The sequence below is a fragment of the Giraffa tippelskirchi genome, chromosome 2 (genome assembly GCF_054371585.1).
Source record: "Giraffa tippelskirchi isolate mGirTip1 chromosome 2, T2T-mGirTip1v1.2.pri, whole genome shotgun sequence".
Classification (NCBI taxonomy): Eukaryota; Metazoa; Chordata; class Mammalia; order Artiodactyla; family Giraffidae; genus Giraffa; species Giraffa tippelskirchi.
The window spans coordinates 13458866-13473465 of NC_137276.1; the positions used below are offsets into that span (position 1 = coordinate 13458866).

Below are 14600 nucleotides of genomic sequence, written 5' to 3' on the forward strand. Positions count from 1 at the left end.
TTTTATTAGGAGTTACCAGTTTGAAACTTATTTCAATTCATATTGGCAGTTTTAAGTATCAGAGTAATTCTATCTTAAAAAGAATGACGTCTCCCCCCCCCCAGTAATACGCTGTCAGGTCTAGATCAAAGTGATCTTCATTATTGAGAAAATTGATTTCCTCTGCTCTTTGGGGACTTGATTATTTCCTGTTGAAGCCTTTATTGATCAACTGTTTATTTACTCAGTCAATTATTAGCTCAGTTTTTATTAAGCACTGGCTATTAATTTATTCAACATACATTTGTTAAGCATCTGCCATACCCTAGGTACTATGTCAGATGTTTGGACTGAAAAGATTGAGATATTGTTCCTTTCTTCAAGCAGCCTGTAGTAGAAAGGAGTAGGGAGTTCAGGGATTAAGATAGATACCCAAAATGCAGACTTAAAAAACAATTATTTATAGAGCAGTTTGAGATCACAGCAGAATTTGAGCAGAACGTACAGCGATTTCCCATATACATCCTACCATCACACAGATGTAGCTTCTTCCATTATCAACATTCCCCACCAGAGTGGTACATTTGTTAAAATTGAGGGACCTACATTGACATATCAGAACTATACATAGCCCATGGTTTACATTAGGGTTCATTCTTGGTGTGGTATATTCTGTGGCTTTTGACAAATGTGTAATGATATGCCTCCATCTTTATAGTATCATACAGAGTGTTACAGTGATATGCCTCCATCTTTATAGTATCATATGGAGTATTTCCACTGCTCTAAGAATCTTTTGTGCTCTGCCTGTTGACTGGTCCCTCCTCCCAGACCCCTGGAAACTACTGATCTTTTTGCTGTTTCCATAGTTTTTGCCTTTTCCAGAAGGTCACATAGTCAGAATTGTACAGCCTGTAGCTTTTTCAGATTGGCTGCTTTCATTTAGTGACATGCTTTTAAGGTTCCTCCACGTTCTTTTCCTGACTTGAGAGTTTATTTTATTTTATTTTTTTAGCACCAGATAATATTCCATTGTCTGGATGTACCAGTTTATCCACTTAGCTACTGGAGGACATCTTGAGTGTCTCCAAGTTTTGGCAGTTGGGAATAAAGTTTCTGTAAGCATTTGCGTGCAGGTTTTTGTGTGGACATACTTTGCAGCTCCTGTGGAGAGATACCGTGGAGCGCAGTGGCTGGATTGTATGGTAAATGCTCCTGTTGCTCCACACCTTTGTCCGCATTAGGTGGTGTCATTGTTGTCAGTGTTGCAGATTTTGGCCGTTCTAGTAGGTGTGTGATGATATCTCATTGTTTTCATTTGTTTTTCCTTAGTAGCATATGTGGAACATCTTCTTATGACTAATGCCATCTGTATGTCTTCTTTGATGAGATCTGTTGAACTCTTTGGCCTGTTTTTAAATTGGATTATTATTGTTGACTTTTAAGAGTTCTTTGTATATTTTGATAACAGTCCTTTATCAGATATATCTTTTTCATATATCTTCTCCCAGTCTGTTACTTGTCTTTTCATTCTATTAACAGTGGTTTTTTTTGTACAGCAGAAGTTTTTAATTTTAATGAAGTTCAACTTGTAAATTCTTTCTTTCTTCGTGGATCATGCCTTGTGTAGTATCTAAAAAATGATTACCATACCCAAGATCATTTGCATTTTCTCTCTGTTATCTTTTAGGAGTTTTGTAGTTTTGTGCTTTACATTTGGGTCTGTGATTGATTCTGAGTTAATTTTTATGAAGGATGTAAGGTCTGTCTCTAGGTTCATACGCTTTACATTGGATTTAGCACTTTGTCATAAAAAAAAATGTTCCATTTTAAATCTCTTCTAATCCTAATTTTTTGAAATAGGTAATGAAATTTTTGTTTCCTAATTAAAAATAAAATACAAAATGTAAAGCAATTTAATAGGTTGTACCTGAGTGCTGAGTGGTGGGCAGTAAGTTTAAAAAGATATAATTAAGCACAATAGGTTTTGAAAGCCAGGCTAAGAAATTTTGTTATTGTCGTGGAGGAGGTGGGAGGCCAGTTTTTTGAAAGAAGGATGACGAGGTTAGACTTGAGCTTTAGAATGTCCTACCCGAGCCTGTGGCATAGCTAGATGGGATGGAAAGAGAGTGGTAGAGCCTGAGAGGAGGCTGTTACTGTGGTCCAGGCTGTTCTGGTGTAGGTGGTAATGTGGTCCCATGAGCAGAAGGGTAACCAACATTGAAAACGAGTAGCAAGGAAACAATGAGAGATCCCCGTCCAGAAGCTGAGTGGAGAGAACCGGGCAGCTTACAGGTGAAGCATGCAAGCTGGAGGCTGGAGTCAGGGATGCCTCTGAGGCTTCACCTTTTTGTACCAGAAGAGGAAAGTCAGACAGAACTGATAGAAGAGTCAAGGTGATGATTGGCTTGGGACAACTTTGAGGTGCAAGTAGTATACCCAGTCTGAGACTGGACAGACTTTTGTAAAGGAGGTATTGTTACAAAGGATAAAGCAATTGTGGTTGAAGATTAAAGATGTAGCAGTTATCAGTTCATATAGTGGTGGCAGCTGAAGTAGTGGGAAGATACGAAATCACCAAGGTAGAGTGGAAAAAGAAGTTTGAAAGCAGAACCTGTAGAAATAGCTAGTGTCTCCCACCTAGGGCGGAATGAGGAAGATGACAGGTAATCAGAAACATAGGAGAAAATTTAGGCCATCACAGGTCTTAGAAAGAGAGAATACTCTTCAGAGAGAACTGAGAGGTTAAAGAGAATGAGGCTATTGCCTTAAATAAAAATGATTTGTTGTTAACCTTCATAAAAGCGGCAGTGAGGTTGGGTAGTGAGGATGTGTTTCAGGTATAAAGGTGAGTCAGTAAAGTAACAAAGACAGCAGGAGGGACTTGGGAGGGGTTAGAGGTTGGCAAAATAAAAGCGGGGAAACATCTGAGGGATGATGGGCTGTAAGTATGCTCTGGTGAGAGGGGTGAATAAAGACAGACGGATTAGGAAACAATTGGGATGTTAGTGGGGGTCCACCAAGCAGGTCCAATAGGAGCAAGGGAGTGGGAGAATCCAAAGGTAAGATGGATCAGACGGATTTCGATTATGAGATCTTACTGTGGGAGACTGTATTCCAATGTATTGATTCCTGTTCCTTGGGAAACATGTTTAAAGGAATTCTGTTCGTGAAAATGTGTTATAAATTGGAAGGCAGCATAATAATGTATAGTAGTAGTATTCAAATGCCAGTCACTTCAGTTATACCATTTCAGAACTACAGTTTTGTTTTCTTTCTTTCTCTCCTATTTTAAATTATTGAGCGAACAGTGTATGGCGTTTATTGTATATTCTTACATCAGTTAAATTCCTAGCAGGAAATAGATGACACACTCAAAGTGAATAATTGAAGAAAGTTGAATGAAGAGATCACATATGGAGGGCTGGCTGGGGTTAGGACACCAAGGAAGGGGTATTATAGCGCTAGGGACCTGCTGTGTCGGGAAGGGACTGCCAGGCATAGGTGTGAAGGAACAGCTGTGGCTGTTTGTACAGAAGCTGCTGACAAAGCTGTAGTGCCATGGGGCTGAGAAGGGGGTAGGCTGGGACTGGGGTGCTGAAGTAAATACTGTCTCCCCTTCTTTCTGTCCTCCAGTCTCTTGCAAGTATCTCCCAGTGGTCAAGCACAACTGGAAACCAGTTAGCAAAGGGGCACTGGTGATGTACTTTCCAGCGATCAGCCATCTGGGGTGCAGAGATGGGCAGAATGGAGCAGGCGAGTTGGGAGGGGACAGACAAAGAAGTTCAGTACCTGTTAATTTTCAGCCTTTGTTCTGTCTGTAAGAATGTCTAGGTCTTGCACTCTTCTCAGTCATTCTGATTGGAAGAATGCTCAGGAATTGGGTTGGCTGCCTTGAGACTTGCCTCTCTGAGCTCCCAGTGGAACCTTGTATAGGAGGTGCAGTTTGTGACTAAGAGCTTGGATGGTGACCTTTGGCTGTTTTTCTCTGAATCCTGACTCTGCCCTTTAGTAACCGTGTTACCTTGAGCATTGTTGTTACCTTGACTTTGCCGTGCTTGTTTCCTCTTCTGTAATGTTCAAGGATTAAGTGGGGGTAGCATGTAAAGTGCTCACCAAGGTACCTGGTATCATGGTTAACGTCCAGTAATATCAGTTGTGACTTGACCAGTGTCATTACTTCCTGCCCTTGCTTCTCTGTAAAGGGCATATTTTACTTTTCCTTTTTTCACACTCATTAAAGGTTTTGTATTATAATTCTCAGTTTACACCCCTCCCCCAGAACTACATCTCTCCTGCAAATGAAGCTCCAGGTCTGCAGAGCCCCCTCTGTCAACTAAACAGGAAGATCAATATTAGGGTACCCTCCCTTGAAGAGAATTAATGTCAGGGGTTCTGCAGTGGTAAAGTTGTACTTACTTCCTATACACTGTAAGGAATTAAATGGTGTTTTTAAGAAAGTTACTTCTCTACTGCCCTTCCTCTCTTTGCTCTCCCTCCCAGACAAGCAGAACACCTCCTGAATTTTGCAGATAATTTGAATTCACTTCTTAAATACAAAATGGGTCAAGTTGTAGGCTAAAATGGACTTAGCTTTATAATTCCAGAGAAACACATCTTGGAAAGATGTATAATAGAAGATGTAATAATACTTGCTTTTAAATGCCTTCAAAAGAGCTTCGAGTGTTGTTATATGACTTCTCCTTTAAAGATATAAAATCCTAGAGCCAGGATTATACAGTTTGTATTGTCGTATACTGACAAGGTAGCTAGTTAATCAGTTTTAGTAGATCTTTGTTCTTCTGTGGGTTTTTTTTTTTGTCTTGATAAACTTTTTCACTGTTAACCATATCTCCCCTTTCTTAGGTATTCTCACTCCAAAAGAGGACAAAAGGAGTTTTAAAAAGAGAAAAGAAAGGACAAAGGAAAAAACTCAGGTCACTGCCAAATGCCTTAGTGATTTCTGTAGTTTTATCACTTTATAAACGTTGGTTTGCTTTTCTGGCTTATCTGTGGGAAGCTAGTCCATAGCAGAAATTGAAGGACAGTTTTAAGTTTCACTAATTTACTTACTCCATATTTATCCTAACTTCAAAGTAAATTTATGTGATATTATTGAAGAGATAGTAATGATCTCTTGCAATATATTTGAGTACTGTTAATTAAAAATTCTTTAAAATTTGGGAATACCACAAGGTAAAAAATAAGCTTTTATTAAACTTAAAAACCTCAGAATGTTAACCTAATGCATTTTATTAGTTTAAAATATTTTTTAAAATATGAATTTAAAAATATTTTTATCAGTCTAAAGGTACTTTAAAATCTCCTGCTGCCACCAGACTCTTCTAGTCATGATTTTGAAAAATAATTTTCTTGAATTGTAAAGTTTAAATTTGTGTAAGACCTTTTCAGTATGAACATGTCTGTTTATTTTTATACCTGATATAAAAAACATTTTCCTTAATCTGTCAACAACTCGGTTGAGCAGTCAGCCTATATTCCTCAGTATCTTGTCTGACACAAGGACAGCAGGCCAAGGGGAAAGGTGTCACAAATTGGTGCCACACGTCGATAAATAGAGACATTTTATTTCTCCCCAAGCTAATTCAATCCAGTTCAGTTAACTCTTTTTCCCCTTTAAGGACAGATCAAAAAAGGCAGCTGTGAATGACTGGGTTGGTCATGTGTTTGACACGTCAGTTTGTGAATATAAAGCCGACCACAGGGGATGGGTTCTGCCTTTGGATTTCAGACAATGGCCAGTACCAGAGCTCTGGCCTCAGATGGCTGCCTGGGCTGCGAGTGTGGGCGCACTCAGGTTACACACAGGTACAATGGTGAAGACCAGGGCTCTCTGCGCTCCACACCTCCTTCCCTTCCAGTTGTGACCATTCTTGACAATTCACAGACCATTTGCAGGTTGTCTCTGAGTTTCACTTTCATCCCATAGGCTAAAGCCGTTGGATTGTCCATACTATTAGCTTTGTGATTTTGATAAAAATTTTTGTCCTAAATGTCTTGTTCCTTTAAAACTCTTATTAACAATAAGTATAATATGAGCGTTTCTATTTCTTAGTTTAATAATGCATTCCTGAAACATGTAATGAGATTTATACAGCTGTAATATTGTTTATCCTTTAAGGATGTGGTGGGATCGATGTAGTCCGCCAGGCTCCTCTCTCTGTGGAATTCTCCAGGCAAGAATACTGGAGTGGGTTGCCATTCCCTTCTCCAGGGGAATCTTCCCGACCCAGGGTTCGAACCCTGGTCTCCTGCATTGTAGGCAAACTGTTTACCATCTGAGCCACCAGGGAAGCCCCTATGAAACATCTAGTAGCATTTATGAAAGACTAAATTTGTCAGAAGTGTCCTACTGCTCTGTGGATCAGCTCCAGAAGCCTCATCTCCTACATGACTACCCTTCAGGGGCTCCCTCCCATCCTGCTGCCTATGTGCCGGTCTCCTTGGTCTCCTGCAGTAGCAGACGGCATAGGTCCTCCCTGTCCTCTTTCTCTGGCCTGCCAAGCCTATCTTTCATGTAGTGTTAAGTCCTACTTTTTCCTGGGCTTAGACTCTCCTTGGCTAATATGCTACACTAGAATGCTCCCTTCCTCTGGGTGGTCTAAGAATTTAACTCAGGAGTGCTCTCTTCCCCCTGCAGGGGCGCATGTCCTGTGTGCTTACTCAAAACATTGGATTACTGCTCATGCCCTGTGTGTTCAGGGCTTCAGTGGTGCAGCTGGTGCTCACTAAGTGGATCCATGAGCAGAAAACAGAGCTAGGACTGTGTCACTTCCACCACTCACCTCCTGTACCACCTCCCAGAAGCTGCCTAACCTCTCTGTGACTCATTTCCTTCTTTTGAAAATGAAGATCATACCTACCTTAAGGGTTATGGAGCTGAAATGAGTTAATTTTGGTTAAAGTGCTTATTCGCACAGTGTCTGGCACAGTATAAGCGATAAGCAAATATTCATCCAATAAAATAATTTACTGGGCATGTGCTGTCTGCTAGCCACCAGTGCTGAGTGTTTTATCCGGGATCATCTCATGTGATCTTCCCAGGAGTCCTACATGGGACTGTCAGCATTCCTCCTGTTAGCATTCCCGTTTTACAGATGAGGGAACCCAGACACACCCAAAGGCAAGTGTGTAGAGGGAAGAACCAGGATTTGAGTTCACACCACCGCCTCTCTGCCTGTCGCCACTGTGGTGTGCTGTCAGACTGAGAGTCCATCAGTTTGTCCTCGAGAGTATCACAGTCGAGAGAGCCACCGCAGAGTGTTTCCTGACCCATTAGAGAACAGCACACTGAGATAACAGGCGAGGAGAGGTTAGTCCCTTGGTCCCTGACGTTGACCTCCTTGGACCGAAAACCAGGGAGGATGGGAACCGTGTGTGCTGTTAGCTGCCCCCGAGGCACTGTAGGCCTAGGGGACCACATGGCAATGTATGTTGGCTTTGTTTCTGTTTTCTTCTAAGCCACTCTTCTGTCAGACTTTCGAGGCTTTGCCGGTACAGGGACTCTAGTCTGGGACCACACAGAACACCATAAAGACGGTGAGGTACAGGGAATGAGAAAATGTGTCAGCCAAACTGGCCTGTAAATGGTGCATCATCTGTATTTAAAACATGTCTCAATCTTCCCTACCGTGTCACCAGGCTCTACTGAGATGCCACATTTATCCACAGGAGTTCTAGGTAGAAGAGGTCAGCCACCAGTTCCGGTAGCTACTGCCACAAACCTTTAGTCATAACGAATGAAACCTTGAATATGTGAGAAAACTCTCTCAAGGTGGTCATACATGCACACATGCCCTGTGGATTTACAGCTTGGGACATGTACTTGTGAAAATAGATATTTTTCAGTGTGAAAATAGATATTTTTCGGTGTCCAGACTTTCCATGCATGCAGTCAAAAGTTTTCAAAGTAAATTTCTTCAAAGGATTCCAGTTACTTGCACAGATAATGAAATATATATATATATATATATCTTTTACAGTGAAGTCTTTTTTGGGGGATTGTGGGGATTAAAAATGTTCCTAGGACATTAATGCTTTGTAGAGGTTCTGATGGCTAATAGTCGTTAAGTGCTGGGTAAAAATTAAACTTAAATAGCAACGATGAAATACTTACTCAGCAGATGGCTTTGAAGTTTAGCTTCTTTTTGGTTGCAGTCCCCTTCCTAATGGACACGTGTTAAAGAGGAAAATGATTATAACATTCAGCTGTGATGTTTTCCTCCTCTGCATGGAAGAAATCCATTTTGTTTTGATCCATCTGGGTATTTAAATTTTGAAGACCAGCCACTTAAAAATCCATTAATGACAGAAATGGTTCACACAGCTCTGAATCCATTCTCCTTGATAGGAAAATGTTTAAAGGTTAATTTTTCTAACACCTATAGGAATAATTGTTTCAAAAGATGGCTTCAACTCTTTCATTTGTACACGCTTCCCACCCTAAATTTATTTAAGTCTCCTTAGTTTTATCTCAGAAGGCCTAAGGTGCGTGTGTGTATTAAATGAATAATATTACAGACTTTAATTTTATAAAGTAGCTCACTAGGTAAATATTTAAACATGTTTAGAAACTACGTATTTAAAGATACAATTCTTCAATTCTAGTATTAACTGAAGGGTTTTCCCTCAAAGTTTACAAGTATAGACTGTTGCATAAATCTTGTTTTTCTTTTACATCCTGGATTAAATGTCACTCACCCAGGTGGTGTAGGAGTTTAGAAATTGTTGTTGCGGTGCTGGTTGAAATGTTCTGCTTTTATGTTTCCTCCCACATAGACTGTGATATGCTTTTAACATTTATGCTTGTCTTTTATTGCTCAGTTTTCATGTGAATCCGACAAGTCATGAGGACCTCAGGAAGATTCCGGTAAGTTGTATCGAGGGTTTGAGAATTACCAAAACCCAAGCCACACGCTGTCTTTCTGTCTGCAGCACATTTTTAAAAAGGCCTCCATCTCCGTGAATCCCTCTGTTACCTACCGATTATGGTTTAGTGTGATAATCTGCAGAGAGAGAAGAAACACAAAATATACCATAGGGTGTGACTTAGGTATGATCTATGGAAGTATAAGCAAACGGTTTTAGTTAAAATTGAAGTTCATTTAGAATATACAGATTTTGTTTGCAGGCTCTTTAAATATGAATAAGAAAGCTATATGTCAAAGTCAATATTATAATAGTTATGAAATAAGAGCATGTGGAGAAAACTAGCATTTTGTTGTTGTTGTAGTTGTTATGACTAAGATTGAAGGAAAAATAAAACTGCTTGTTAATATTTAACAATAGGGAAAGCTTCCTGGCAAGAGATCCAGTTAACCAGGAAAGTGTGTTTGAAAGAACCTGTAGGACATTTACTAAGTCAGAATGAAACCAAATATGTTAACAGACTTGGTAGCGACCTGCTAAATTAACTCGCATATTTTGCAAGGATTACTCAGATATTTTAACTTCATTTCATTGTTATTTCAAGTTCAGTTCTCAATCTCTGTTCAGAGGTTCAGTAACATCTTCAGTCAATTCTAAATACTATATTAAACCTAGAGAATAAGTTACTTTATAAAATATGGGCACATGTCTTGGTAGGAAGCTACATTCTCACTGAGTAACAGAAATGGAGCCTTTATTCCAAGAGGCTGATGGTTGCTGTTTGAACCATCTGTCCTTAATGTGTGTGATCCAGATGTATAATAAGAATTTTTCAAAGCAGTAACATATCACAATTTTCTGTGATGTGATAGGCCTAGAAGAAACCATGGTGTTGTGTAAACCACTCTAAACATAGTTGTCTTTAAAATGGTAGAAAACATTATAGAAGCAGAGGACTTTGTACTGTGTTTTTGCTGTTTTATGTAAATGATTTGTACGTTTTGATGTTTCATAAATACTCAAGTCTTTATATTATGGCAGTCTGACAAGAAATGTCAGAATATATGAAGTCAGCCTTTGATCAGATAGTAAAATGAATTCTATCAGGCGGTTACTTAATCTCAAACAAAATGCAACATCAAAAAATCGATTTAATGTGCAGCTATTGTTTATTAAGTAACCTTAATTACAATTTCTGTGTGCTTGTAAATGTACTTTTCCAAATCTTGTAATTTATTGCTGCAAAAGCATCCTTAGAATTCTTTAAAGAAATAAAATGTGAAAATTGTTTTAGCTAAGGGATTTAAAGGTGATAAAAGAATCCTTGATGTGTGATTATTTTTCTCTGGAATACTAACTATTCTAAATGACAGTTAAAGGATTACTAGGTGTTGTTAATTTACTGCAAGATACAATTAAGAGGAGAAAGCTCATCCTCCTACTGATCGTTATTGAAAAAAAGTATTTGAACAAGTTTTATGTTGAAGATTATAAGATGTTTGAAGTAATTTACATTAAGTTCTCCAATAATAGCCATCCACTAAGTTATATTTTTTCCCCCTTCTGGACGTAGTATTTTGTAATTAAGTTTGTATGTCTTATATGCTAGTGCCAACACCTGTCTGTGAAAGCACAGTGTTTAAACAGGAGCAGTAGCCAGTTGAAAGGGCAGTGTGAGCTCTTTAAGGCCTAATTAAGAACTGAAAGGGAGATGAAGGGAGTAGGACAAAAGATGTGAAAGTAGCTGAGATGATATTCCCAGAGCAAAGTTCCTCATTAGAACAATAATGAGATGATCAGAGAATGCCAAGCCTTCATCTTATCTCTCTCGCTCTCCTCTAGTTGCCTTGGATGTCAGTTAGTACCCCACCAATATTTGGTTACCAGGACAACCTTTCTTTAAATCTTCAGTTATTTTGAGTTTTGATAATTTGCTTTTGTTGAAATTTAAATATTGTAAAAAAAATATACATTTCCTAGTTTAAAAGGCTAGACTATGAGTAAAGTAAAAATAGATCACTAGTAATTCTCAAGGTCGTTTGCACAACTGTTATTTAAAATTCCAGTTAGAAAGCTTCATGTAGTAATTCTTTTCTCTCACCCAGTACTTATTTTCTTATATCTGCGTATGGAAAATTTTAACAGAGGTCCGGTAGGAATAAAAAGGATTGGTTATGAAAGAGGAATAGAGGAGAAAAATTTACATTAAATTTCAATATAAGATGACATCTTAAAAACATATGTGCCATCTATATGAAGTGCTAGAGGAAAAATATTGAGTACTTAGGAGTCCCGTGTTAAGTTTTTTGAGTCTTTACCAGTTTGGAGATTTCTCAATTTTAGCTTTTGCAAAAATAGTATTGAAAGGATCTTTTGAAAAAATAATTCATTTTTATATTTGCCTGAGAATTCTTAAGAAAAATAATTTTTGAAACTAGAACGTATTTTTTATTTCCTACTGTATGTATTAATCTTTATTTTATTTGGAATTATATCAAAAACAAAGATAGTTGTATTTATTGAGTATATTTAGTCAATTAAGAATCTTATGCTTAAAATTAGGTTTACATGATTTTCAAATATGAGATAAATCTGGAGCTAGGCATAAAACTATTTTTAATTATTTTATATTATTTCCCAGAACATAGTTATAGTACATGTGTTTCTAAGATTTTTCTCTTTTTTTGCATAGAAACTTGATACAGAAATTTGGGGTAAAATTTTCACATAAAAGGACAAATGGAAAATTTATTGAAAAGCTCAGAAGTGTATTTCCAACAAATCTTATTTTCCCATAATTATTAGATGATTGTGAAGAGAAAAATAAGCCAGTTAATGGATTTGTATATTCTAGATTATGGCTGTAAAGTATTGAACAATATTGTGGGATAATAATTGACTATTTTGAGAGATTAAATTTTAGATTGACTTGTATCATGATGTAAGCTACTTATGTCAAAATAAAAGAATTTTCTGATATTTTTAATCCCCATTGTAGAGAAATCTTTAAAAATTATTTTAGCTACATTCTCTGGTAGTGCTGGTATAGTGTTAAATGTAACAATATAAATGATTTTCTAAGTGTATATTATCACTTAATTAATTTGGAGAAATCAGTTCATAAATGTATAATTTGATTAAGAGAGGCTCAATCTGACTCTATTATTATGTTAAATTAAGAAAAAAAGTAAAACAATCAATTGATAATGAATCTCATTTAGTTTAATTTCATTAATCCCTGCAATTCTCAGAAGAACTGCTATTTTTCAGTAAATGTTGTATTAGAAAAATGAAATCACATTAGTTGGACATTATTATTTTTTTTTAAATGCAGTTCAGAAAAATCACTTTGTAGACCAGGAGATGTTAGAGTTGAAAGGTAACTTGGAGAACATCTCATTTATCAGAGAAGGAAAAGTGAGACCTATGTGGGTTTCTGTCTCAAATTTGTACAGAATTACTTCGGTTAAAGTAAGAAAGTAGCTTATTTTCAATTAATGTTTTAAATATACTTAGCTCTATGGTATTTCTTACCTTTTTTTCAGAAACGTGCTTAATATAATAAATGTCAATAAGAATATGTTTAGAAAATTATAACTTTTATATCTCTAGACTACTTATGACCAATTAAATAAACTTACAAATATGTGTGTGTCCTTACTCTAACAAAAGGTTAATTGCTCTGAAAGAAAAGAAACTAAAAAGTAAACCAGCATATCTCCAGAATTGTCCTTTAGTTATAGTAAAACAGTTTCAAAACATTTTGAAATGTTTGGGGGACAAAGATAGCACAGCTCATAAAGTTGTATCTGTACCAGTTTCTAATGGTAAAATACGTTATTTTTAATATGTCTAACAGAATTTAAACTTACTTTCTTTTAGTATCCTTTCTATTCTGTTAATCTAGTAGAGGCTCTTAGTAACTTTTGTCTGTACTATTTAAGTGGGGGCTTCTTAAGTGGCGGGGTGTTATCCACCTGCCAATGCAGGAGACTCGAGTTCAGTCTCTGGCTTGGGAAGATCTCCTGGGGTAGGAAAATGGCAACCCACTCCAGTAATCTTGCCTGGAATATTCCATGGACAGAGGAGCCTGGTGGGCTACAGTCCATGGGGTCACAAAGAATCAGAACAACTGAGGATGCATGCACCACATACTATTAAATAACTTTGTAACTAATCATGATCCCTCCAAATGGCCTTATCCACTGCTATACCATTTTGCTAGAACTTAGCTTTACTCATCTTTCCTCTCTTCAGAAACCTTCAGTAGGCTCTGTTTCCCATAGCACTAAGTCTGATAGCATTAGACATCCTTGATGGCCTGTTTGGAACCCACCATTTCAGCCTCTCTCCTCTCTGCCGTGTCCTGAACCTTCTTTCCCAGCTGTACTCTGCTGATCACCTTTATTGACCACTGGGCCTTGAGCTTTGTTTCCTCCTTTGAACAAGCAGAACCCACTGCTTGAGATGCCCATACGCATTTGTACCTTCCAGAATCTTTGAAGGTCTAGTGCAAGCTATGTCTTCTCTAAAACACCTGAGGGATTCTGTGGCTTGGAGGAGTTTTCCGCCCAGAATATTTTTTTGCCTTTATCCTAGCTAGAGAAGGGAGTGTGCTTGGCTAACACAAACATCATATTGCTTATGCCTTTATATGTTCTTGCTTATGCCTTTGGTGCAGCACAGTCACAAGGTCTGGGGGAAAAGGATGAAAAGTTACACTTTGACTTTACTGATGAAAGTGCCTGGATGCATAGCAGATTAAAATAGATCCTGAAAATGAATACAAATCTAATTTCTATGACCAAAAAAAAAAAGACCTGTCTATATTTATCAGTCCTGGTTCTCAATCCTCTACTGAATAGATTAGATACTGTTAGTCCTTAAGAGCAAGGTCAGTGTCCTCAGGATTTTAGTGTATTTTCTTTAAAGTCAAAAGGAAATGTTTGGAAAGAAAGTGATGAACACCAATTCCAGTTGTTGAATGTAGTGATAGAACTATATATAAAATGCCATAAAGATTGCTCCTTTACATTTTGCATAATGAAAAATCTCAATATTACACACTTTAAGTAGATGATGATACAGTGCCTTTTTGATTAAATTCCTGAGAAATATTTTCTATTAATATTAGGATGCTTTATAATAAACATTAATCAGTGCCTTTTTGGCTTATATTTTACCTTTGTGTTAAAAGAATTTTCACCAACAGAATAAGATTAAACAAAATAAGTGAAATGGGAGACAGTGCAGATATACTAATCTTGTTAGCATGATAGTAGCAGAACTCTGAGTTTCCTGACAACCAGAGCAAAAAGGGAGATAAATTGTACAGGTATTAGTACTAGGAGGAGAAAAGTAGACCAGTTTCTCAGAGGAGGAAAAGGTCTATTTGCTTATAAGTTAAAATAGTAGTTATTCCCATGGAGCTTCTTGCAAGGGTTGCCCGTGGATTTATTATTACTGTATACTATTATTACATAGTAATATTATTATATAATAGTATATAATAGTTCTGAATGCCAGCAACATTTCATAACAAATTGGAGAAGCAGAGTTGATAATGCTGTTTCTTGTAACCATCTTCAATAAAAAGGCAAAAGCATAACATTAAACTCTAGTTCGGTGGAAGCAATTCCATGAGGACTAAATTACTGTCCAAAGGTCTAGTTTTCAATAGCTTCTTACATTTCCTGCAGTTGATTCTTACAGATCTTTTGGTTTCGTCTTCT

General features: G+C 37.3%; 1 protein-coding gene across 3 annotated transcripts in view; it reads left to right on the forward strand.

The window, feature by feature from the left end:
* RAB11FIP2 (RAB11 family interacting protein 2) overlaps positions 1 to 14600 on the forward strand; it is a 44199-nt gene that overhangs the window by 24958 nt on the left and 4641 nt on the right. For 2 of the 3 annotated variants that reach the window (XM_081536532.1, XM_081536524.1), the window contains exon 5: positions 8824 to 8869. In XM_081536532.1, coding sequence (XP_081392658.1) covers positions 8824 to 8869 — 46 coding nt within the window. Of the gene's footprint in view, positions 1 to 4845; positions 4917 to 8823; positions 8870 to 14600 lie in introns of all 3 variants that reach the window. The other variant, XR_014067469.1, reaches the window with a different exon arrangement.